Source organism: Bubalus bubalis, chromosome 4 (genome assembly GCF_019923935.1).
Source record: "Bubalus bubalis isolate 160015118507 breed Murrah chromosome 4, NDDB_SH_1, whole genome shotgun sequence".
In the NCBI taxonomy this organism is placed as follows: Eukaryota; Metazoa; Chordata; class Mammalia; order Artiodactyla; family Bovidae; genus Bubalus; species Bubalus bubalis.
The window spans coordinates 22,963,338-22,987,681 of NC_059160.1; the positions used below are offsets into that span (position 1 = coordinate 22,963,338).

The following is a 24,344-nucleotide window of genomic DNA, read 5'->3' on the forward strand; positions in this document are numbered from 1 at the left end:
CACATTCCAGGATGTCTGGTTCTAGGTCAGTGATCACACCATCATGATTATCTGGGTCATGAAGATCTTTTTTGTACAGTTCTTCTGTGTATTCTTGCCACTTCTTCTTAATATCTTCTGCTTCTGTTAGGTCCATACCATTTCTGTCCTTTATCGAGCCCATCTTTGCATGAAATGTTCCCTTGATATCTCTAATTTTCTTGAAGAGATCTCTAGTCTTTCCCATTCTGTTATTTTCCTCTATTTCTGTGCACTGATCGCTGAGGAAGGCTTTCTTATCTCTCCTTGCCATTCTTTGGAACTCTGCATTCAGTTGCTTATATCTTTCCTTTTCTTTGCTTTTCGCTTCTCTTCTTTTCACAGCTATTTGTAAGGCCTCCCCAGCCATTTTGCTTTTTTGCATTTCTTTTCCATGGGGATGGTCTTGATTCCTGTCTCCTGTACAATGTCACAAACCTCAGTCCATAGTTCATCAGGCACTCTATCTATCAGATCTAGGCCCTTAAATCTATTTCTCACTTCCACTGTATAATCATAAGGGATTTGATTTAGGTCATACCTGAATGGTCTAGTGCTTTTCCCTACTTTCTTCAATTTAAGTCTGAATTTGGCAATAAGGAGTTCATGATCTGAGCTACAGTCAGCTCCCTGTCTTGTTTTTGCTGACTGTATAGAGTTTCTCCATCTTTGGCTGCAAAGAATATAATCAATCAGATTTCAATATTGGCCATCTGGTGATGTCCATGTATAGAGTTTTCTCTTGTGTTGTTGGAAGAGGGTGTTTGTTATGACCAGTGCGTTCTCTTGGCAAAACTCGATTAGCCTTTGCCCTGCTTCATGCCGTATTCCAAGGCCAAATTTGCCTGTTACTCCAGGTGTTTCTTGACTTCCTACTTTTGCATTCCAGTCCCCTATAATGAAAAGGACATCTTTTTTGGGTGTTAGTTCTAAAAGGTCTTGTAGGTCTTCATAGAACCATTCAACTTCAGCTTCTTCAGTGTTACTGGTTATAGACACACAATTAGAATTAAAACATATTGAGGAATCTTGCTCTCCTTGGAATTCTCCTATTTTTGTTATAAAAAAGAACTCTAACAAATGGCATCTCTTAACAGACCTTAGAAAAGTTAATGCATCTATGAAACCTATGGGTGCACTACAACCAGGGATCCCATCACCTACTACTATTCCTCAAAATTGGCGCATTATTATTACTGATTTACAAGATTGCCTTTTTAATATACCTTTACATCCTTTAGACTGGGAGAGATTCACTTTCTCTCTCCCTTATCCTAATCATATCAGGCCTCATAAAAGATTTCAATAGACTGTTACCTCAAGGTATGCTTAACAGTCCTACTATTTGTCAAAATTTTGTAGCCAAGACTTAACATCCAATGTGACAGCAATTCCCTCATGCATATATCATTAATAATCTACTGTAACTACAAAAACAGAAACGATATTTTTGACACTGAATGGCCATGATATTCTTTAGACTCCAGAGAAAACTGATTAAAATAAAATCTTTTTTGAAATGCAAAACCGGTCCTTCTTACGTATGCAGTTAGGAAAAGGTTAACTTGTTAAAACACTTTTTTGGAACTCCAATTCTGCCTGGGAAACAAAAACAGGCCTAAAGTTAACTCTTATCATGTCCTTGGGATACACAGCCCACTCCACCTAGGACTCCAGCCATAAACAAATTGGTGGAACTAAAAAAAAAAAAATTTTTTTTAAATTTCAAGCAGAAAACTATGCCTGTCTATCTAAAATTATCTATGTCTCACTATAAGTCTTTGTTTTTGGATAATATGAAATTAATGAGCTCTATTTAAATTTAAGTTCACGTGAACTGAAAAATATTCAATATTAAATATAATGTTTATTTAAATATACATATAATTGTTTGCTAATCTAATTAAGACATGTCTTAAGTTATCAACATTATGTAATACTTTTATTATGCCTAGGTTTAAGGTAAACTAAATTTGTCAACAAAAAGGTAACTCTTTATATATATATAAATATATAAATAAGATGAAAACTTTTAGATAAAAACTCTATTAAAAATAATTATATTTTAGAAATGATAAACTGATAAAAGTTTATTAAATAGCTAGATCATTTTCAAGTAAAGTAAGATTTTAAAACATTAATTACTGAACACTAACTTCCTTACAAAAAGTTTTTCTTACAGAAAAACTAGAGATTTTAAACTAGTTATAAATATATATATTTATATAAAATAATTATATATTATAATGTATAATATATTCACGAATCTATAAAATGCTAACATACAAGACACTTCATAGTTGCTAAATAAAAGTAAGATATATCTTATATATATATCTTACATATATATCCACAAGGAGATATATGCTTTTAATAAAAAGATATAAGAAATGGCAAATAAAATGATAAATACAAAATATAAAAAAGGTTTATGACAAATGAAGGAAAATTTTATGGAAAATGGATGTAACTCATTGCCTTTAACTTTCTTCCTCTTCCTTCTTACATGTCTCAATCGATACAAATTCTTCTTTTATATGGGCCACACCTCTCCGAGGAGAAACTACACGACATGTTATAACCCACCTGATGGCTTACTTTCCAATAATGAGAACACCTAATTCTATAAAAACAGACAATGGCCCTGCCTATATTTCTAAACAATTCAAACAATTTTTACATTCATTCTCTATTAAACAGATTATAATCATTCCTTATAATCCACAAAGACATAATTAAACAAATACATTACACACTAAAACTACAAATAAAAAATTAAATAAAGGGAATACACAAGAACACTTTTATCTTCCTTATCCAGAGGAGACTTTACTAGATTCCAACGCAATATATTCTTTAAGCCTTAACTATTGTTAATATAGCTTTATTTCTGTTTCTGGTCTGTAAGATTCTTAAAATAACATCAACTTCAGTGCCTGTTTCACAATACAAAACAAAAACAACATAAAAATTACACCATTTGCCAAATAAGTTATTTGTTCCTAAGAGTATCAAAAGCGCAAAATATTCACCTTCTTTTCAGGTCTGTCTTGAAAGTATAATCATCTTCCTTAACACACTGAACAGAGAGATTCAACAGCTGCCAGGCTGCCTTTCTTTTCCGGGGACAAGGTCAGGTATTTGGACGTGAACAGCATTTCATATGTCAAGTTGTTCTGTATCAGCTTTTCAGTAATTTCACTTAGGAAAAATGTTTGAGTGTTTGCTCCTAATCCTTTGCCCCAAATAACACAAACCATTTAAAACACAGTCAGATCCCATTTCTTTTTATATCAGGAAAAATGTATGTACTGAATGAGGAAGAAATCAACTCATTACTTCAAAACCACAGCCAAATACCAGTCCCCAAACAGATCTCTAGATGATTTTTTTTTGGACTGAAATATTTCCTAGGAATGTTTTCATCATTATCATTTCCTTTCTTCCTATAACTGTTGTTAATACAGCTTTATTTGTTTTAAATTTTTTAAACGTACCACAAGGAGATATTTTGACAAAAGCAGAAAAACATCTCGAGACATTGAAGGACACCTCCCTTCCTTTGCCCATTTGGTATCAAGATGGGTTAACTAATCAATGGAAATCTAAAAAACTAATCTTATAGGGAAAGGGTATGCTTCTATTTCTCCAGATGGATCCAACGAACTCACATGGCTTCCTCTTCAGAAGATTCAACCTAGGGAGGCCCCCAGCATTCAAACTAGAGACGAAACAACAAAAACCCCAAGAGGAAGAAATTCCAGTACAAGCCATGGCGGCTTTAAAAGTTTCCAAAAAATGCCGCACTTGACGTCATCGACCTCATGATCTCCCTACTTGGGGACAGATAAAAACCCTTACTAATCAAGCTGAAAATCTGATTTCTCAACAGGGAATGCCTTGGAATCCTGAAAATATTTTTGTCGCTATGCTTGCTTTTGCTTCCCCCGCTCAGGCTGACTTGATTGATCACACTTATTGGGCTTATATACCTAACCCCTCCTTTTATTATAGGTTATAGAATGGACAGATATAGGACCAATCGTATCCACTAATGACTCAACACATATGCCCCCTCCTTGGAGCTTGGAGGAGCCCTCTCATCCTGAGGAAGAAGGAAGACTAATTAACATTTCTCTAGGCTATGAAATCCTTCCTTTATGCATGGGCCCAATAAAATTATGTATTAATATTAATCGACAAACATGGGCTTTCGTCCTGCCTCCAAAAAAGGAAATTCCACACATTGCTTGGACTGTTTACTGCCCTGTCCTTTTATAAAAACCATGTTAATACTACCAAAACTCTAGGAAAAGGACAAAAGTTAAAATGTAAGGGGTTTACTTATAAAGACCTTAAATATACTCCTGTTTATTGAGATAAATGTCAAGGTAAATCAGAGAAATTAATGTTTATGGCCAATTTCACCACTGTTGATTGGGGACCTCATGGTATGTGGGTATCTAACTGCTCAGATGATATTAACAGCACCATGTGTGACTATGCTACTCAAGTAGCATAGAAGACTACCAACAGTTCAATGAAACACTTCCATGAAAAGGACTCCTTGCCTAGCTTGACGGCGAAATGACACCTTCTCACCCTCAAATCGTCCTCGATAAACAGATTGGGCCTAATCAATGGGACATCTGGAAACTTGCTGAGAGCACCAAAGAACTTGGGACTTAGACTGGACATTTCACAGGGACCAATCATAGTCATAGTAATTATTTCTTTCGCTATAATCAATCATATTTCATACAAGCCTGTGTTCCACTCCCTTTTGTTGTAGCTATAGGAAATTTACAATTCAATAAGACTTTACATTCTGTAACTGGTATAAATTGCAAATTATATACTTGTCTTAACTCTTCTGTTTCCTTAAGAAATGAATCCCTTTTGATTCTTCGATCTCGACATAGTCTGTGGTTACCAATAAATCTCCAGTGGCCCTGGGAAGCCTGGGAAGATCCCATGGCTGGACTTGCTTCCCGGTTACTTACGAAATTGCTCTGGCGATCTAAACGATTCATTGGATGGCTGATTTTTGGCATTTTGGGATTAACAGTTATTTGCACCACTGCTGCCGTCACTGGTGTTACTTTACAAACCTCAGTTCAAACACATAATTTTATCCAAAATTGGACTAAAGATGCTCATACTACGTGGGCTACTCAGGTTCAGATAAATGAGGAAATTCAAGATGAAATACAGGAACTAAAAACAGCCATCAAATGGGTTGACATCAATTAACAGATGTACAAAAACAGGTGATGCTAAAATGTGATTGGAATTCTACTCAATTTTGTGTTTCTCCTGTTCAATTCAATAATAGTGCCTACAACTGGGAACAAATCAAATTTCATTTACAAAACATATATGATAATGCCTCTCTGAATGTACAATTATTAAAAAAAGAAATCTTTGAAACCTTTTCTAAAAATCTGCCCTCTTCCACGAATTTGAAAACTTTAGCTGAACAACTAGCTGATCAATTATCTGGGCTAGACCCATGCAGATGGTTTCAAAGCATTACTCACAACATCGGTTCTAGAACTGTAATTTTGGTGATTGTCTTAACAATTATATATGTCGTTCACTGTTGCCTTCACGCAAAAATTGTTAAAACTAAACAAACTCTAATGGTCAGAACCCTTTTTACAAATATTATAAATAAATAAGGGGGAATTGTCAGGGAATGTTTAACAGGAGGATTCCTACATGCTGTTTCTCACGAGTCCTTTGTTTCTTTTTAAGCGGGAAAGCACGCTGCTCCCAGGACTGAGGTCATTGTGTGAGACAGGCCTGAATCTCCTTCAGTAAACATTCTCTTTACGACAAAACTGCTTAGTCGCAATCCCCTTTCTTGAGATATGGATTGTCTCCTGACCTTGTGACCATTATTAATCCCTTATTCCCTTGGTAATGGTTGCTATACGTTTGGTTTTCTGATCTTTATCATTGTCGAAAGAAATTTCTTGTACAACAGCCTATATATACTCACAGAAAGATCATTAAAGTACCTTTGCTCCATCAGAGCTTGGGTCCCTGTGTCTTTCTTCCTCTCTCTGTCTCCCTCCCTCCGGCTCTCTCTCTTTCACTTTCTTATCATCAACTCTGGACCACCAGGTTCTGGTCCATTAAAAGACCCCAACACCACCTGATGTGGTGGGTACACACACTGATTTTGGAAGACAGCTTTCTCATTATAAGGGAATAACAATAACAATAATGATGATCAAGCTGAGTACTTTCTATGTGTCCTGTATTATTTTAAACATTTTATGTGGATGCATTCATTCAACCCTCCAACAACCCAGTGAAGTGTTCTCATCTTCATTTTCATGAAGCTGGAGCACACAAGGTTAAGCAACAGGCCCAAGATACAGTGGCAAGAAGTGGAGCCAGGATTCCAAGCCAGGCAGTGGGGTCCTAACCAATGTGCACAGGCTGGAAACAAATCCCATAAAGATATCGGTTAGTAATATCAGTCCTGCACTGAGCACCCACAAGTCCCGCCCAAACCCACACAGAGAGGGGTAGGTCCTTCTCCCCCTCCAGGCAAGGCAGAAGGCACCTGATAAGGTCTGCAGCAGCCTGGGCCCCCAGCAGGTACCTGAAATCAGCCCTGAACATCTGGTTGAACCTAACCTCAAGCTACATGGGGCATACGGTGTGCTCCATCCATTGACCCAGGACAGTGGACAACAGTTTCTGACTTAAGACTCTTTCCAAGGAGAGATCGTTTCAGAAAAAGATTATCTTCACAACAACACCCTGCAAGTGTATATATTTTTTAAAAGGGTTATAAGAGTCTTTGAATGTTTAATTCTCACACAAGGCACTGTCATTCTCATCTTACAGTTGAGGAATTTCAGGGTTCAGAGAGTTTGAGAGGTTAAGCAAAGTGAAGGGAAAGTTGCTCAGCTGTGTCCAACTCTTTGCAACCCATTGACTATACAGTCCATGGAATTCTTCAGGCCAGAATACTAGAGTGGGTGGCCTTTCCCATCTCCAGGGGAACTTCCCAACCCAGGGATTGAACCCAGGTCTCCTGCAGTGCAGACGGATTCTTTACCAGCTGAGCCTGAGAGGTTAAGTAACTTACCCCAAATTACCTGTAAGAAAAGCAAAGTTAACAATCAAGTGCTAGGTATTCTGTTGCACAATTTATAATTGGGTCTCATTTAAATTTCAGTACAATCTTAAAAGATGTGAAGTATTTTTCCCCCCTCATCAGCATCAGAGAGGTTAAGCTACCCAGAACCATGAAGCTAGTGAGAGTGGAGTTGAGCTGAATTCTGACATAACAATATCACTACACTTGTAGGGTGTTTTAGTTTATAAATAATTTTCATGTTTCTCAAACAAATGTAAAATTTCTGTCAACTCTGGGAGTGGATGGAGGAGATATTTTCATACCCCTTCTAAGCTGCAGGAACTGAGGTTCATTCGGGTTAAATGATTTGCTTAGGCTTGGTAATAACACCCTGTATGGCCCCATAGTCTTTTTTTTTTTTAATTTAAACTTTTAATTTTCTATTGGGGTATAGCAGATTAACAACACTGTGATAGTTTCAGGTGAATGGGAAGGGACTCAGCCATACATATACATGTATCCATTCTCCCCCAGACTCCCCTCCACGCTGCCACATAACATTGAGCAGAGCTCCCTGTGCTATACAGTGGGTCCTTGTTGGTTATCCATTTTAAATATGGCTGTCTGTACATATCCATCAAGGACTAACTATTCCTCCTCCTCATCCTTCCCGCAGGCAACCATGTTTGGTCTCTAAGTCTGTGAGTCTCTTTCTGTTTTTTAAGTTCATTTGTATCATTTCGTTTTAGATTCCACATATAAGGGATGTCATATGATATTTCTGCTTCTCTGTCTGACTTACTTCACTCAGTATGGTAATCTCTAGGTCCACCCAAGTTGCTGTAAATTGGCCCCATATTCTTACCAAATGTTGGGGAAAGATGCTTATCAGGGAGGTGCATTTATGCCTGGAGACAACAAATCCGTGGCAGGTGACTCTGTACTGATAAACGGCTAATAAGGAAAAAGACTTTTGAACAGAGGCACCTTGACTCAAGGGATTGATTTCACAGATACTAAAAAAGCTGAAAGGGGCTTCCCAGGTGGCACTAGTGGTGAAGAAAACCAGCCTGCTAATGCAGGACATGTAAGATGCAGGTTCGAGCCCTGGATAGGGAAGATCCTCTGGAGGAAGGCATGGCAACCCACTGCAGTATTCTTGTCTGTAGAATCCCATGGACAGAAGAGGCTGGTGGGTTACAGTCCACGGGGTTGCAGAGTCAGACACGACTGAACAACTTAGCAAAAGAGCTGAGAAGCCAACCAGGGAACAGTGAAGCAACCCAGAGGTTTGCAAGAACCCTACAGGGCTGTGGAGGGAGGGTGATCTGTTACCTGAGCTCAGATACCTGGGTCATGTGGTGAAACCTAGAACCATGGTAACCTGGCCAGCAAGAGTTGGAGCCCCAGAGAAGCTCCTGGTTCCAGAGACCTCATAGGGTGGAGAAGGAGACGAGAAATACCCTGGTCTCTCCCTTCTTCCCATCCTCCTATCTCCTTCTAGTGCTTTCTCCCAGGAGACCAAGCCCTCAGCTTGCATTGCAAATAATCTTTTATCCCAAAGACAAAGTGAGCCCAATTCTATTACAGAAAGGAAAGATCTCTGCGAGGTTTAAGTAACAGGCGGATTCTTCAGTGTCAAGACCAACAAGGACCCTGGAGGTCACTGGGCTGAGTCCACAGATGGGTGTGCACACGGGCAACATCCCATCACAGACACCTCCTCCTGCCCACCTGATCTGCAATGTTTACAAACATTTTAACAGTTAAAACTGACAGAGTTGCCCTACTCCAACTACAGCCTCAGCCTAACACTCTCTAATCCTTCCTCCCCTTTCCTGCTTTTTTTTTTTAATCACAGTACTGATCACCACCCAATACATGAAATATTTGACATTTAATTGTTCATTAGTCACTAAAACAGAAGCTCCACAAGGACAGGGATTTTTTCCAGTTTTGTTCACTATTTTACCCCACTGCCTATAAGAGTACCTGACCCTCACTTGGCACTTAACAAACAGTTATTTGTTGAATGAATAAATTTTATATCTAGAGATTTCACACAAAAGTCTGCATTGCTGGTTTTCCTTAAAAACCTGGCAACCCTGGTTCACATCAATGCATGACGTGTGTGCCCAGTCACTCAGTCATGTCTGACTCTCCAGCCCCATGGACTGTAGCCCACGAGGCTCTTCTGTCCATGGGATTCTCTCTAGGCAAGAATACTGGAGTGGGTTGTCATTTCCTCCTCCAGGGAATCTTCCTGACCCAGGGATCGAACCCACGTCTCCTGCATCACCTGCACTGGCAGGTGGATTCTTTACCACTGCATGACAACTGCCTGGAATCACAATTTGTAGATGAGGACTTGAGTTCTCACTCCACTTAGCCTCAGCTTGCCTCAGTCTGTCACCCATTTTCATCATCAGATGCCTGGCTGCTTGTAGGCATCTGAAAAGGTCATGTTTGATAGATCTAAACTGCTCATTCTACATATGAGTAAGGAGACAGATAAAGACAAAGGTATAGGCCTTTGGCTATTAGCTGCTTAAACAGTCCAGACTCTAGTTGAGGGTTTTGTGGGATGATTGTTGTAATGGGTACCTGGCCTTGGCCACCTGGACAACACGGTTTTTTAACAAAAGCAGCACTGGGTGGGGAGCTGAGTTTCCAGCCAGGAGGAGCACAAAGTACCTGTCTGCAAGGAGCTTATCACCCAGTGGCAGCATTCCTTGTTTTGCGGAAGCAGTCCAATCTGCCTGGGTGAGCGCTGATGTCAATCTGGGGGAAAACTGCGATGATGCCTCACTCATCCTGTATTCTAGGCGCCCAGTTCTGGGAGTTCCATTGACTAACAAGACATTTCACAGCTCTGAGCCTGTGCACAGGCTCTTCTCGTTTCTGAGCATTCCTGCATATTCCCGAGGCCCAGCTGAAGGCACTTCCTCTGCGAGGGCCTCACCGTTACCCACTGGCAGAATTGGACTGCTCCTTGCCAGGTGCTCCTGGCCTTCCACAGTTACCACCACGCGGCGCGGATCTTGTTCTTTTAAACTCCGCTCTCCACCGAGGACGGCTTGGGAGCTTCTTAAGGATAAGCACTTTTTCAGTCCTTCCTGCAACCGAAGACCTCGCAGTACACGAATATTCAGAATGTTTGTAATGTATAGATGGACCAGCGCATTCAACAGGCGCAGCCCATCTCGTTAAACTGGGATTCTCCCCTCAAACCCATCCTGTCTCTCTGTTCCCCCCTCTTCCCAGCTGAGCGCCCTTTCCGGTCCTCAACAGCCCTGTGGGCCTACCTTGCTCCCTTTGCTCAGGACCTGCCAAGGCCAAGTCTCTACGCTCCCGAAGAGCGAGTTCTTGATCATGCCCAACATGGTGTCGCCGTGGTGCTCAGGACGCTCGGGGAAACACGGGGTAGGGGAAAAGGCTGGCGCAGCCGGCGCGAGCAGGGATCCCGGGCGAGCGCGGGAGGGTGGGCCGCGGAGGATGGGCGTGGCCTTTATAGATGTGGCGCACTAGGCTCCGCCCCTCAGAACGCGTTCGGGGTGGCGGGAGGGCGGGGCGCGACTAGTGGGAGTCGCCAAGATGGGCGGGGCGTCTCGGCCTCCGCCCCTCGGAACGAGCTCGGAGAGGCGGGACGCGGCGAGAGGGGCGGAGCAGGGACTGCGCTCCACCTCCGCCCGGCTTCCCGCCAGTATCCCGCGGGGGAACCGGTTTCTGCCAGTCCAAGCCTCCAGTATTGACTGATTTCTTTGCCTGGATACTGATGCTTCCCAGGGCGGGACTTAGGTAGCCGTGGTGAATACCTTTCCCCCACACCCCCAATCTGTCCCCGCTCCGCGTCCTCTCTCTGGTACTTGGGCTGCAGACCCTCCGGATTCCTCGCATGCTTTGCGGGGCCTCCACCCACCAGGCTCTGTACCCAGGCAGGTACTGTAGCAGGTTCGCAGTCTTTGTAGCCCTCTCCCCTAGGGGCCCCCGACTGCCGCATCTCCACTGGTAGAGGTCCTAGTTTGCCCCCCACCTGTCCCCCTGCCCTTCCACCTTCCATCCAGACGATTGAAAACGCATATTAACTAGATTTCTACTTATCACTTTCTTTATCCAACCCATTTTAGTCACAGATTCTACGTTAATTTCCCAAATCACAGCTTTTCGGATTTACTTCTTCTATTCAAAACATTCTAACGAATTTTATTACCATTTATCGAGTGTCTGCTGTCCCTACCAAATATTTTACAAACATTACCTCTCCTCATCACACCACTAAACGTCTTTTATAGTCATTTTACAAAGGAGGAACCCGAAGTTCAACATAATTAATGCTTTTTGCATATTTGCCCACTGGTTACACTGTCATCTGGGATTGTCAACCTAATTGTTTGCCTCCTCTGTGCAGGCTTTTCTGACCCAAAACTGAGGAACCTCTTGCTGTGCCTGTATCTTGTAATGGAAGACCTTGAACCCGAGTGGGGCATTGGGAATCAATAACGGTGATACTAATGATCTCCAGTTTTATGGTAACATATTAACTTTATTACCTGTGGATAAAAAGACTTACTTTTTGACAAATATTTGTTGATTGCTATAAAATAAGTGGCCACTTAATTATTTTATATTTTCTTGACTTTTATAAGATGCCATTGATTATAAGAGGCATGTTATTTTACATCCTATTAACATAGAACACAAATGCTAACAAGTTAACTGTGATGTTCAGTTGATTTTACAGTATCCAGAGATCCTAAAATGTGAAGTAGAGTGCAGCTTACAATTCATAAGAAATTGTATGTTGCTCTCAAGAGCCCCTGAGAGGGGCTGCTCATAGCCATGTCCTTTTGTTATAAATTAAGATCTTCAAGGGTAAAGATCTATTTTGCTTTAGCCTTTTCCTCCCTCACCACAGCCAGGGGTTGCATAATGATTGTCGAATGATTAACAAAGCTGGTCTTGATATTAGAGCTGATCATCTATTTTAGTTACAAAACTAGGTACAGTGAAAAGGGGCCTAATTTTTCATGTGGTCATGTAGCAAAAACATTTAGGAATCAGAAGACATCTGTTCAGAAGATTGCAGGCCTCAGTTTTTTAAAAAATATATTTATTTATTTATTTATTTTTGACTGTGCCGAGTCTTTGTTGCTGCATGAGCTTTTCTCTGGTTGCGTGCACAGGCTTCTCGTTGCTGTGGCTTGTCATGTTTCAGAGCTTGCTGGCTTCAGTAGTTGTGGCTCCTGAGATCTGGAGCACAGACTCAATAGTTGTGTCGTATGGGCATGTGGGATCCTCCCGGATCAGGGATCAACCCATGTGTCCTGCACTGGCAGGTGAAATTCTTTACCACCGAGCCACCAGGGAAGCCCCAGGCCTCAGTTTTGACATCTGCAAAGTTGGGGTTTTAATGTCAACTCATAGTGCTACTGGGTGGATTAAAAGAGCCTTGTCAGGTACTTAAAAGCGCGTGTACATTGTTAAGGGCTAGACTCTCTTCCTACCAACTCTGTCCCGCCCCGCCCCCATCCCCTCTCCACCCTCCCCGCCACCCTCCCTGCCACCTCACCCTTCCTGCCAGCCATCGAGTTGGTTTTGCTACCAAGAACTGAACCCAGCTACTTCAAGACTGTACCAAAGTTAGATTGTAGTCTTAATAAAACAGCCCTGGCTTGGCTTGCTTTTTGATTGACTTAAGTTGATCAGCCCCGTACCTAAATGCTTGAGGGAAAAAAAGAGTCACTCTTTGATGGAAAATATACTATCCGTAATCTCTACAGTTGTTACTTAAGCTACTGCTGCAATGACCATGCAAGTTAAAATCATGCCAAGTGATCTTAATATTTAATGGGAAAAATAACTGTTGCATGACCGTTAAAATGTGTTGTCAAAACATTCAAAATGCTTATTATCAGAAATGTATAGGGGAGCTTTAAAACCCTAATATTCAGTACAGTGTAATTTGAAACTTTAGAAACATTGAGAATTAAGTGTGTTATTTCATTGTTATAAAACACCAACAAAAATATCACTTACACGTTAAAAATATTGGCATTTTACTTAAATACTGATGATGAATATACTAACAATATACTAATATTGATGATGAATACCACCAGTAGCATCAATGCAATGAAAGCAGCCTCTCAACTGTGGCAGCTTTATTATGTGACAGTTATAACTTAGTTTCCCCTCCCCCCCAAAAGAAAAAGTTGCTTTGAATGTGCTGGTAAATCAAGTTTTTGAGCCATAAAAGCTGAGACTGAGAATTAGGCTCAGGACTATCATGTCCAGGGGAGAGATGTAGGTTGGAGAAATAGATAGGAAAGACGTCAGCGTTTTTGGCTAGTCCCTGGCACCTTGGAAGTGATGAAATTGCCCCGTGGTGTATGTAGAACAAGAAAAGAGAGCATAGGACAGGACACTGAGGGATACCAGTCTTCAAGGGGACAGGCGATGGGGGACAACTGTATAAGGAGGATGAGGGAACATGGGATCACAAGGGGGGCAATACAGAGACCCAGTGAGCCAAGTCAGGAGAAGAGGATGTTCCTAGAGGAATGATGGGCAGTGACGAACACTGCCAAGAATTCACAGAAGAAGGGTCTGGGAAGTGGCCACTGGATGAAGCAATAAGAATGCCTTTGACCTTGGCCAGAACAGTCACAGTGCAGGCTGCGGGGTGAAGACCCCAGGAGTGACTGGATGGTAAAAAAGTGGACACAACACAGTTAGGTTGTTAAAAGGAGAAGGAGAATACACAGCAGCTCGATGAAGAGATAGGGCCAAGATTTTTTTTTTTTAACATGGGGAAATACTGAAGTGAGCTTTAATTTTGAAAGGAAGGAGCTGGGAAGAAGGAAGATGTTAAAGATTCAGGAGCAAGATAGTTGACTGATTGATGTTCCTGAGAAGTTAAAAACAAATGTGAGTCAGAACATGAGAGGTTAGGTATATATTTCTTTCTTTTTAAAAATATTTATTTATTTGGCTGTGCCGGGTCTTAGTTGTGGCTTGTGGGATCTAGTTCCCTGATTAACAATCGAACCTGAGCCCCCTGCATTGGGAGTGTGGAGCCTCAGCCACTGGGTCATGAGGCAAGTGCCTGGATATATTGTTCATAAAAAGAGGGAAAGAGAGACTGATCCTGAGTAGTGTACAGACTTTAGTAGGTTGGAAGTGGAAAGTTTGGGGAGCTCGTGTTGGAAGGCTTTCATTTTCTCTGTGAAATTGGTTATGGTGATGATGAAGCAGGTAGCAGTTAGAACAAATACGGACTGACTGTTCTTTCCATATGAGCAAAGCATAGGCAAATTAAATAATAACTGACAATAAGGCATCAGAATATGGTTGTTTATAATATTAAGCCTAGAATTTATTGCCAAGGTGATAGGGACCCATCTCACTAAGATTTTTACATTTTACATGGTTAAATAATTAGTATTCCTGCCTGACATTGGCAGAATGCCTTCTGATGTAACCAAGGCTCTTGGAGAGTGGGAATGTGAGATTTAAGGAGGAGGGAGCTCTCACCGTGTACCTGGTGTTGATTATGGACGCAGTCTAGCCTTCTGGAGACACCCGCTGCCTGCTCATCACATAGCGATGGTTTTACCTCTGCCTCCTCTTAGAGCCCAGCATACAATCAGCACTACACACATCACTTCTCCAGGGAATCACCTCCTTTCATTTTTCCTTCCAGATTACAAGATTGAAGTCATCTCCTTTAATTCTCAATTCTTCTTAAGGTCTGATTTGTTTAGTCTCAAATTCATTTCACATTTATTTTAAAAATTCAAGTATAGTTGATTTACAATGTTGTGTATACACAGCAGAGGTTTATAGATGTATATATATATATCTTTTCATCTTCACATTCTTTTCTCTTATAAGTTATTATAAGATATTGAATATAGTTTCCTGTGTTACTGACAGTAGGTCCTTGTGTGTATGTGTTAATCCCAAACTCCTAATTTATCCCTCCCCACACCTCCCCCTTTGGTAAGTATAAATTTGTTTTCTAAGTCTGTGGGTCTGTTTCTGTTTTGTAAATAAGTTCTCATTTTTTAGATACAGATGCGTTACTTCACTTTCTCTGTCTGACTTAACTTCACTTAGTATAATCTCTAGGCTCATCCATGTTGCTGCAAATAGCAATTTTTCTCTTATGTTTTTCAAGTTTTCTTTTACAGCTGAGGAGCATTCCATTGTGTATATATATATTAATAGTGCATATTCTTTATCTGTTCATCTACTGATGGACACTTAGGTTGCTTCCATGCCTTGGCTTTTGTAAATAATGTTGCAATAAACATTGGGGTGCATGTATCTTTCCAAGTTAGAGTTTCCATCTTTTTTGGATATATGCCCTGGAGTGGGATTACTGGATCACATAAGTAGCTCTGTGTTTAGTTTTTTAAGGAACCTTCAAACTGTCCTCCAGAGTGGCTGTGCTAATTTACATTCCCACCAGCAGTGTTAGAAGGCTCCCTTTTCTCCTCACCGTCACCAGCATTTATTAATTATAGACTTGTTGATGATGGTCATTCTGACTGGTGTGAGGTAGTACCTCATTGTAGTTTTGATTTGCACTTCTCTAATAATTAACAATATTGAGCATCTTTTCGATGTGCCTATTGGCCATCTGTAACATATGTTTATTTAATACCTACTATGTTCTCAGGTAGGCTCTGGGGTTCTAAACTGTAGCAGTGAGCAAAACAGACAAAAATCCTTACTTTCTTGGAGTTTGCATTTCAATAGGAGAGACAGGCAATAAATAAATACCCTGTTGTTGTTATTGTTGTTTAGTCAGTAAGTCATGTCTGACTCTTTGTAACCCCATGGACTGTAACCTGCCAGGCTCCTCTGTCTGTGGAATTTTCCGGGAAAGAATACTGGAGTGGTTTGCCATTTCCTCCTCCTGGGGATCTTCCCCACTCAGGGATTGAACCTGTGTCTCCTGCTGTGGCAGGCAGATTCTTTAGTGCTGAGCCACCAGAGAAGCCCAAATAACTACACTAATAAATATAAAGTAGATCAGGGTCTGTGTGAGTGTGTGTAGACACTGGTGTGCCAGTGTGTACTACTTCAAATGGAGCGGTGACCTTTGAACCCAGACCTGAAGAAATGAGGGCATAATCAAGGAGATAACTGAGGGAGAAGTTTTCACATCACTGAGCAGAGCACGTGCAAAGGTCCTATGGTGGGAGGATATCCAGGACGTTGAGGAAAATGAAGAGGCCAGTGCGACTGGAGAAGGGGAGAAGGTACTGGCAAGAATAGCTCAGACTGGACCCTGGAGCCAAGCTGCCTAGGTTCGAGGCCCAGCTTCACTGCTTATGAGCTGAATGGCTTCGGACAAGTTATTTGTCTTCTCTGTGCTTTAGGGTTATCATCTATAAAATGAGAATAACAATAATATCTTCCTTGTAGGCTTCTTCCTAGGGTGAATAATTACAAAGCGCTCAGAACGGTGCCTGGCACATTGTGAGTTGAGGAAGATCTGTGTAGATCTGTGTCTTATGTTGGTTCATTTCTCCAGCGAGTTCTGGCAAATACAGATGGGGTGCAGGGCAGATCAGGTAGGACATGGTGGGTGTGAAAGGAGAACAAGCATGGAGTTGGTATTGCTAAGAGAGCTCTCTAGTATACATGCTGCAGAATCAAGTTCTCTAAAATGGAGCCGGGGTACGGCAGCAAAGGAGACACAGATGTAAAGAACAGACTTTTGGACTCATTGGGAAGAAAGGGTGGGATGATTTGAGAGAATAGTATTGAAACATACATATTACCATATGTAAAATAGATAACCAGTGTGAGTTTCAAGTATGGTGCAGGGAACCCAAAACCTGTGCTCTGAGGCAACCTGGAGGGATGGGGTAGGGCAGGCTGTGGGAGGGGTGTTCAGGATGACGGGGACATATGTATGCCTGTGACCGGTTCATACTGATGTATGGCAAAAGCCATTACAATATTGTAATTATCCCTCAACTGAAATAGATAAATTAAAAAAAATAAAATGGAGCCGGAGGCCATCGAGGGAGTATGATTTATGTATGTCAGCCTGGATGGGAATCTGGCCTTTTGATCACTTATTTTCAATGCAGGCATCCAAAATATCTGCAGAATTTTCTAGAAGCTCAAGATACTTACCAATCCTTTCCCTAAAGCAACTGAGACAGTCTGCCTACTTATTAGACCCGTACCCCTAGAACAGCCTGCGACAGCCTATCCCTCAGGACAAATACTTCTTTTTTTATGTCAGACTGGCTTTGTGGCTTTTGCCTCAATGGGCCCCTGACTCTTTCTTTTTGCCAGAACACTCTTTCAGTTTGACTCAAATCTGTGTTTCCTGAATTACAGTTCTTAAGGCCCCCCAAATAAATGTTCTTCTTATCTGCAGCTTTCTGTGGGTTTTGTTTTGGGGGTGAGGTTCACCTAGATCATTCATCATAAGGACTTTGGCTTTGTTTTGAGCAAGTAGAGAAAACACTGGCGGCATGAAAAAGGTCTCCCTTGCTACTATGTTGTTGAACACAGGTGGTGGGTACAAGGGCTGATGCAGAGAGACCAGGCAGCTGGCTCTGGAGTTGATGCAGAGAGAGATACTGATGCTCAGACAAAGGAGGGAGCTGTGGGGATGGTGAGAAGTGGTTTTGCTCTGGATGAACTTGAAGGAACAACTAACAGGATTTTGCTTGTGCACTGGGCTGTGAGATGTTGAGGAGGTGTTTAGCCTGAGCAGCTGGGAGAATGAAGAACCTTAAAAATCCAGCAGGGGGACTTCCCTAGTGGTTCAGAGGTTAAGAACCTACCTGTCAATGCAGGGGACACGGGTTCAATTTCTGGTCCGGGAAGATTCCGTATGCCACAGAGCAACTAAGCCAGTCAGTTCAGTCGCTCAGTCATGTCTGACTCTTTGCGACCCCATGGACTGCAGCACGCCAGGCTTCTCTGACCATCACCAACTCCTGGAGCTTGTTCAAATTCATGTCCATCAAGTTGGTGATACCATCCAGCCATCTCATTCTCTGTCGTCCCCTTCTCCTCCTGCCTTCAATCTTTCCCAGCATCAGAGTCTTTTCCAGTGAGTCAGTTCTTTGCATCAGGTGGTCAAAGTATTGGAGTTTCAGCTTCAGCATCAGTCCTTCCAATGAATATTCAGGACTGATTTTCTTTAGGATTGACTGATTTGATCTCCTTGCCATCCAAGGGGCTCTCAAGAGTCTTCTCTAACACAATTCAGAAGCATCAGTTCTTCGGCACCTGTGCCCCGCAGCTAAGCCTGTGCACTGCAACCGCTGGGCCCGTGCCCTAGAGCCTGTGCTCTGCAACAAGAGAAGCCACTGCAATGAGAAACCTGCACACTGCAACTAGAGAGTGGTTCCCGCTCGCCACAACTAGAGAAAGCCCGTGTGCAGCAACAAAGACCCAGTGCAGCCAAAAATAAGTAAGTGAGTTAAAAAAAAGCTAGCAGGTAGGACAGCAGCGGTGGGGGGAGGGGGGTGGATCTTTATGGTCATTCCTCAGGACTGGGTGTTGATGCTGTCTGTCCATCTGCCTCTGTGAATTCTCCTTTGCTTCATATACTCACCTCCAGGTTGCAGTTATTCAAATGAGGACAAAGAGCCAGGAGTTTTTAGCTACAATAAAGTCTAAATTCAGACTTAAAAATGACACATTTTTTCCAGCCTCCGCTCTCACATCAGCATCACATTTTGACAGTGTTCTGACCTCCGGTTCCCTAGAGTCATGGCTTCTCAAGCAGTGTCCTTTCCCACCACAGAGTCTGCTTTACATTTGTTTGTCAGAGTTGCCTATGTGAGCAGCTTTCCCCAACAAAACCATCTGTACCAGAAGGGCATTCAAGCCTTTAAGGCAGCATACACACACACACACACACACACACACAACTACAATGTCTGTAGTGAGTCTTTTTTGTATCTACCATTCCTGATAATGGTATTTAATTTTTTAATTACTTTTTTTGTTGGACTATAATTGCTTTACAGTGTTGTATTAGTTTCTGCTGTACAACAAAGTGAATCAGCTATATGTATACATATATCCCTCCCTCTGAAGCCTCCCTCCCACCTGCCCCATCCCACCCCTTTAGGTCATCATAGAGCACCAAGCTGAGCTCCCTGTGCTATACAGCTTCTTCCCACTGGCTAGCTATTTTACATGGTAATATATATATATATATATGTATGTTATATATATATTGCTACTCTCCCAATTCATCCCACCCCCAGCTTCCCCCACTGTGCTCACATATTGGTTCTCTACATCTGCTTCTCTATTCCTGCCCTGCGAGTAGGTATTTTACAGTCAAATCTCAGCATTTAATCTCTTCTCCACATCAGTGGTCATAGCAAGAGCATGTCTTGTGTAGCTCAGCCCTGAGGTAATGACTGAGAAGGCCTATCCACAACACACCCACATTTTATGTCTTTGGCCCCTGATTTGGTGGTGCAGGTTTTGGGTTGGTCAAAAGGTCGTTTGGGTAAACCTGAATGAACTTTTTGGCCAAGCTAAAGTTTTTTTCTTCTCCTGAGCAGGCTTGGCCTAGGACTTTGGCTCTCTTGTGAATTCTGCCCGAGATCTCATCCTCACTCAACAGTGAGATTTCAGAGTCTGGAGAGACCACAGCAGGGCTGTGACCTGCTGCAGAAGGAGGTGACGTGTATATGGGAGGAAGTGAGGACCCAATAGTCAACAAAAATTGGTGAGCTTGACGTGCCAGGTGCTGGACTAGAATCACGATCTTGCACGTGTGTTCATGATGCTTCTCCATCATGGAATTTCATGCTTCTAAGGATTGGTGAGAATTTATGATCCCTGCTCATAGACCGAAAGAAACTTACAAGACATACCAACATTATATGGACTCTCTTTGGAGCTTGATTTAAACAAACTAAAGTTAATTTTTTTTTCCAAATAACCCAGAAAATTGAACCCAGGAATTATTGTCTGTGTTGTTGGGTATAAATGAATGTGTTTATAGTTAAAGGGTTCCTTTGATGAGGGGTAAGATACTTGATCGGAGAAGGCAGTGGCAACCCACTCCAGTACTCTTGCCTGGAAAATCCCATGGACGGAGGGGCCTGGTAGGCTGCAGTCCATGGGGTCGCTAGGAGTCGGACACGACTGAGCGACTTCACTTTCACTTTTCACTTTCATGCATTGGAGAAGGAAATGGCAACCCACTCCAGTGTTCTTGCCTGGAGAATCCCAGGGACGGAGTGCCTGGTGGGCTGCCGTCTATGGGGTCGCACAGAATCGGATACGACTGAAGCGACTTAGCAGCAGCAGCAGCAGCAGCAAGATACTTGGTGTGTTGGTGGTTGGTCACTAAGTTGTGTCCAACTCCTTGTGACCCCATGGATTGTAGCCTGCCAGGCTCCTCTGTGGGATTTCCCAGGCCAGAATGCTGGAGTGGGTTGCAATTTCCTTCTCCAAGGGATCTTCTCCACCCAGGGATCAAACCCACATCTCCTGCATCACAGGTGTATTCTTTATTACCACTGAGCCACCACAGAAACCTACTCACATGCTCTCAAGTATCTTTCCACAAAGAGTAACAGTGCAGTGGAGAAACTGGACAATACCTCTCCTAGATCATAATTGACCACAATTAATATAACCAACATGGGATAGCATGCCTCTGGATCAATACCCTGAGAACAGAAAATCACTCCTGGATCATTCATCCCAGCCATAGATTTATCACCTGAATCTAACCATAAAGACAACAGAAACCACATAGATGCAAATTCTATGAAATTACTGACCTGTATTCTTTAAAAATGCCAGTATCTTAAAAGACAAGTGAAGGCTGAGGAATTGATCCAGGTTGAAGGAGACTAAGAGCTTCCCCAGTGGCTCAGTAGGTAAAGAACCTGCCTGCAAAGGCAGGAGATGCAAGAGATGCGGGTTTGATCCCTGTGTCGGGAATATCCCCTGGAGAAGAAAATGGCACCCCACCCCAGTATTCTTGCCTGGAGAATCCCATGGACAGAGGAGGGCTACAGTCCAAAGGGTTGCAAAGAGTTGAACATGACCAAGTGACTATGTATGAAGGAAACTAAAGAAATGTGACAACTAAATGGTGTCTGTGATTGTGGACTGGACCTTGGTCTAGAAAAAAAAAAGCTATAAAGAAAGTACTGGAATAATCATTTGCATTGGAATGAGGACTGCAGATTAGATAGATGTACCAGCGTTGGAGATCCCATATTGATGACTGTATTGTGATTGTGTAAGAGAACATTCTTGTTCTTAGGAAATATACACAGAGAATTTAAGGGGTAAAGAGGGCACGATCCGTGTAAACTGTGATGGAATGGTGCAGAGGTGAGTTATAGTATGTACACACACACACACAATCTCTTTCTCTTCTAATATTTTAGAGTCCTCCTAGTTGAGTATCCTCCACCTGTACTGATCTTCTCTGCACTCCTCAAGAAGGGAATCTTGTTTGAGATCAGATCCCTCTTCCTTTGCTTGGAATATTCGTCTGCTCATGAGTTCACTTGGTTGGCTCCTCCTCCTCTCACCTCTTGGCTCACCTCTTCAGAGAGACTTTGCTTGATGGAACCTGAACTGTTCCATCTCCCACAGAGCACTTATTACTATCTAAACACATAGTATTCATTTCTATACTTCTTTTTTCTTTTGTCTGCCCCCTTTTACTAGAATGTACACAGCATGAGAAGAGGCACCTTGATCAGGACTCTGTTCCCTAGTAACTAGAATAGCGCCAGAAACCTAGGTTCTCCGTATGCGCTTGTTGAATGAGTGAAGGTGGGCTGGGATGAGAAAAGCTGGCAACATGAACATGATTATTGGAGAGACTGTATGTGTCCATGTGTGTGCTGATGTCTAGCATTCTCTCCTATACCAAGTACTTTTATTATTATTATTTAAATCAGTTTTTACTTTTTGGCTGTGCCATGAGGCATGTGGGCTCTTAGTTCCTCAACACCAGGGGTTGAACTCGGTACCCCCTGCATTGAAAGCTCAGAATTTTAACCACTGGATTGCCAGGGAAGTCCCCTAAGTACTTTTTTTAAGAAGAGATAAGGGAAAAATTGTGCATAGTTTGTATTTGAATCTTAAGGTTGATCACAATCAGCAGTTTTAGAGAAAAAGAGGAATCCAAAGAGAGGAACTCTATTGCCATGTCCATAACTTAATTGTAGTATCAGCTGTTTCTTTCTCATGGCAGGGTCTATATTAAAATTGCAGTTAGAATGGAGAAAGGATCTGGTTCTTACTTACATCTGCCTGGGTGGATTGTCCTTTTTTTGAGAAGTTTCCCTTCCATCTTCTCCTGTTGAGAACAAGGGTATAATCTCCCCATTCTGAGGAATCAGTGCCTGGATCTCATCTTTGGCTCTCTTCCTCTTCATTTCTTTGTGATTCCTCTTTTATATTAGTTTTGTGTGTGGGCCTGTGATGTGTGTGGGCCTTTGATGGGGCTTTAGTTACAGTGTGCTCCTTGCATCTCCTGTATCACTTGGGAAGCCTGTTATCAATGCAGATTCTTTAGCCCCAAATCAGAATCTCTGGGAGGGGGCAACAGGGAAACTAACTTTTAAAATTTCATGTATTTTTGGAGAAAACTACATATTTCAGACACTAAAAATGTTCTGAAGGATGTGTTGTAAAGAGTTTCTGTCTGGCCCTTGTTTTCCAACCACTCACTTCCCTTTCTCAGAAGTATGTATTATTATGTTCGTTTCATATATATTTTTTCTGAAGATTTTTTTTTGTACATAGACAGTTAAATACATGCATATATTTTTCTCCCCTCTCCTTATTACACAAATGATAGCCTACTATACTCATGGTTCCTGTTCATTGTTTTCTTTTCATTTGCCTGTATATCTTAGAAATTATGCCAAGTTTTGGGGGGAGCATTTTTCAGTTATCATTCCTGTTGTAAATTTCTGGTTTAATTCCATTATGATCTGAGAAATGCTTTTGTATGACTTTTAGTCTTTTAAATTTGCTAAGATGTGTCTTATGGCCCAGAATGTGTTCTTTTGAGGTGAGTGTTCCGTGTGGGCTTGAGAAGAATGTGTATTCCTGCTGTGGTTGGATGAAATAATCTATAAATGTTAACTGGACCAAGTGATTGATAATGCTGCTCACATCAGTTATATCCTTATTAATTTTCTGCCTGCTTGATCTGTCAGTTACTAATAGGAATATGTTGGTGTCTCCAATTACAACAGTCAAAAGCAATTTGTCTATTTCTCTATTCAGCTTGGACTTGAATGGCTTGAAGATTGGTATATCTTCTTGGAAAATTGACCCCTTTATCATTATGCAGTGCTCCCTCTTCATCTCTGAAGAGTTTCCTTGATTATAATTCATGACAAAATGTTTGGTCTAAATTTTCATCAAATCTATAGAAATTTTTTTTTCTGGCATTTTTTTAATTCCTTCTTTTTTTTTCCAGCTCCTCTCCTCCATTCCCCACCCCCCTTGATATTTCTCTGAACAGCTGCTATGCTAGATCAAATTTGATTACTCAGTTTTGAATGGATTTCCCACCCCCGTGGAGTTGCATATATGAGAGGTGAGTGTATTTCTGTCATAGATGCCATAGAAAGAAGTTTCAGGATGGAGTGCTTAAAGGCCTTCTGATACTTCTGCACAATAAAACTTGAGAACCGTTGTTTATGATTTCCATGGAGCTCAAGAGAATTGGTGGGGTATTTGAACCCAGCTAAGCTAGAGCTACATTTCTTAGAATTTCCTTCCTTGTGTGGTTCCAGGTTGGGGTTGATGATAGAAGAATTTTGTGTAGGATCTTGAAAGGTGGAATGGAAGAAGCAGTCTTTTTTTCTATAATTTAATTTTTATTGAAGTATAGTTGATTTAAAACATTGTGCTGTTCTCTATGTCTGTGAGTCTTTTACTGTTTTGTAGGTAAGTTCATTTGTGCCATATTTTAGATTCCACAAAGAGGTGATAACATATGGTATTTATCCTTTTCTTTCTGACTTACTCGACTTATATGATAACCTCTAGGTCCATCCATGTTGCAGAGAGAGAGAGAGAGAGACAGGGAGAGCTGCACACTATACAGTTATAGTGTATACACTGTAACAGTTATAGTGTATAACTCCACTATATACATTTGGACATTCTTTTTCTAAAATATTCTTTTTTCACTATGGCTTATCACAGGATATTGAGTATAGTTCCCTGA

At 41.6% G+C, this 24,344-nt stretch overlaps 1 protein-coding gene and 1 long non-coding RNA gene across 3 annotated transcripts in view; one reads left to right on the forward strand and one right to left on the reverse strand.

Annotated features, from left to right (window-relative positions):
- HEBP1 (heme binding protein 1) overlaps positions 1-10,609 on the reverse strand; it is a 38,036-nt gene extending 27,427 nt beyond the window's left edge. Inside the window, exon 1 of the mRNA XM_006075671.3 lies at positions 10,423-10,609. Within this exon, the coding sequence (XP_006075733.1) occupies positions 10,423-10,500 (78 nt within the window). The 5' untranslated portion in view covers positions 10,501-10,609. The remainder of the gene's footprint in view (positions 1-10,422) is intronic.
- A 109-nt stretch (positions 10,610-10,718) lies between these two features.
- On the forward strand, positions 10,719-24,072 carry LOC112584497. 2 transcript variants are annotated; one of them, XR_003108708.3, is made up of 3 exons: positions 10,719-11,056; positions 11,526-11,646; positions 23,589-24,072. It is a non-coding gene; the product is annotated as an uncharacterized LOC112584497 (long non-coding RNA). The 2 variants fall into 2 exon arrangements; XR_003108709.2 differs by lacking the exon at positions 23,589-24,072 and adding an exon at positions 19,681-20,245.
- The last annotated feature ends 272 nt before the right edge of the window (positions 24,073-24,344 follow it).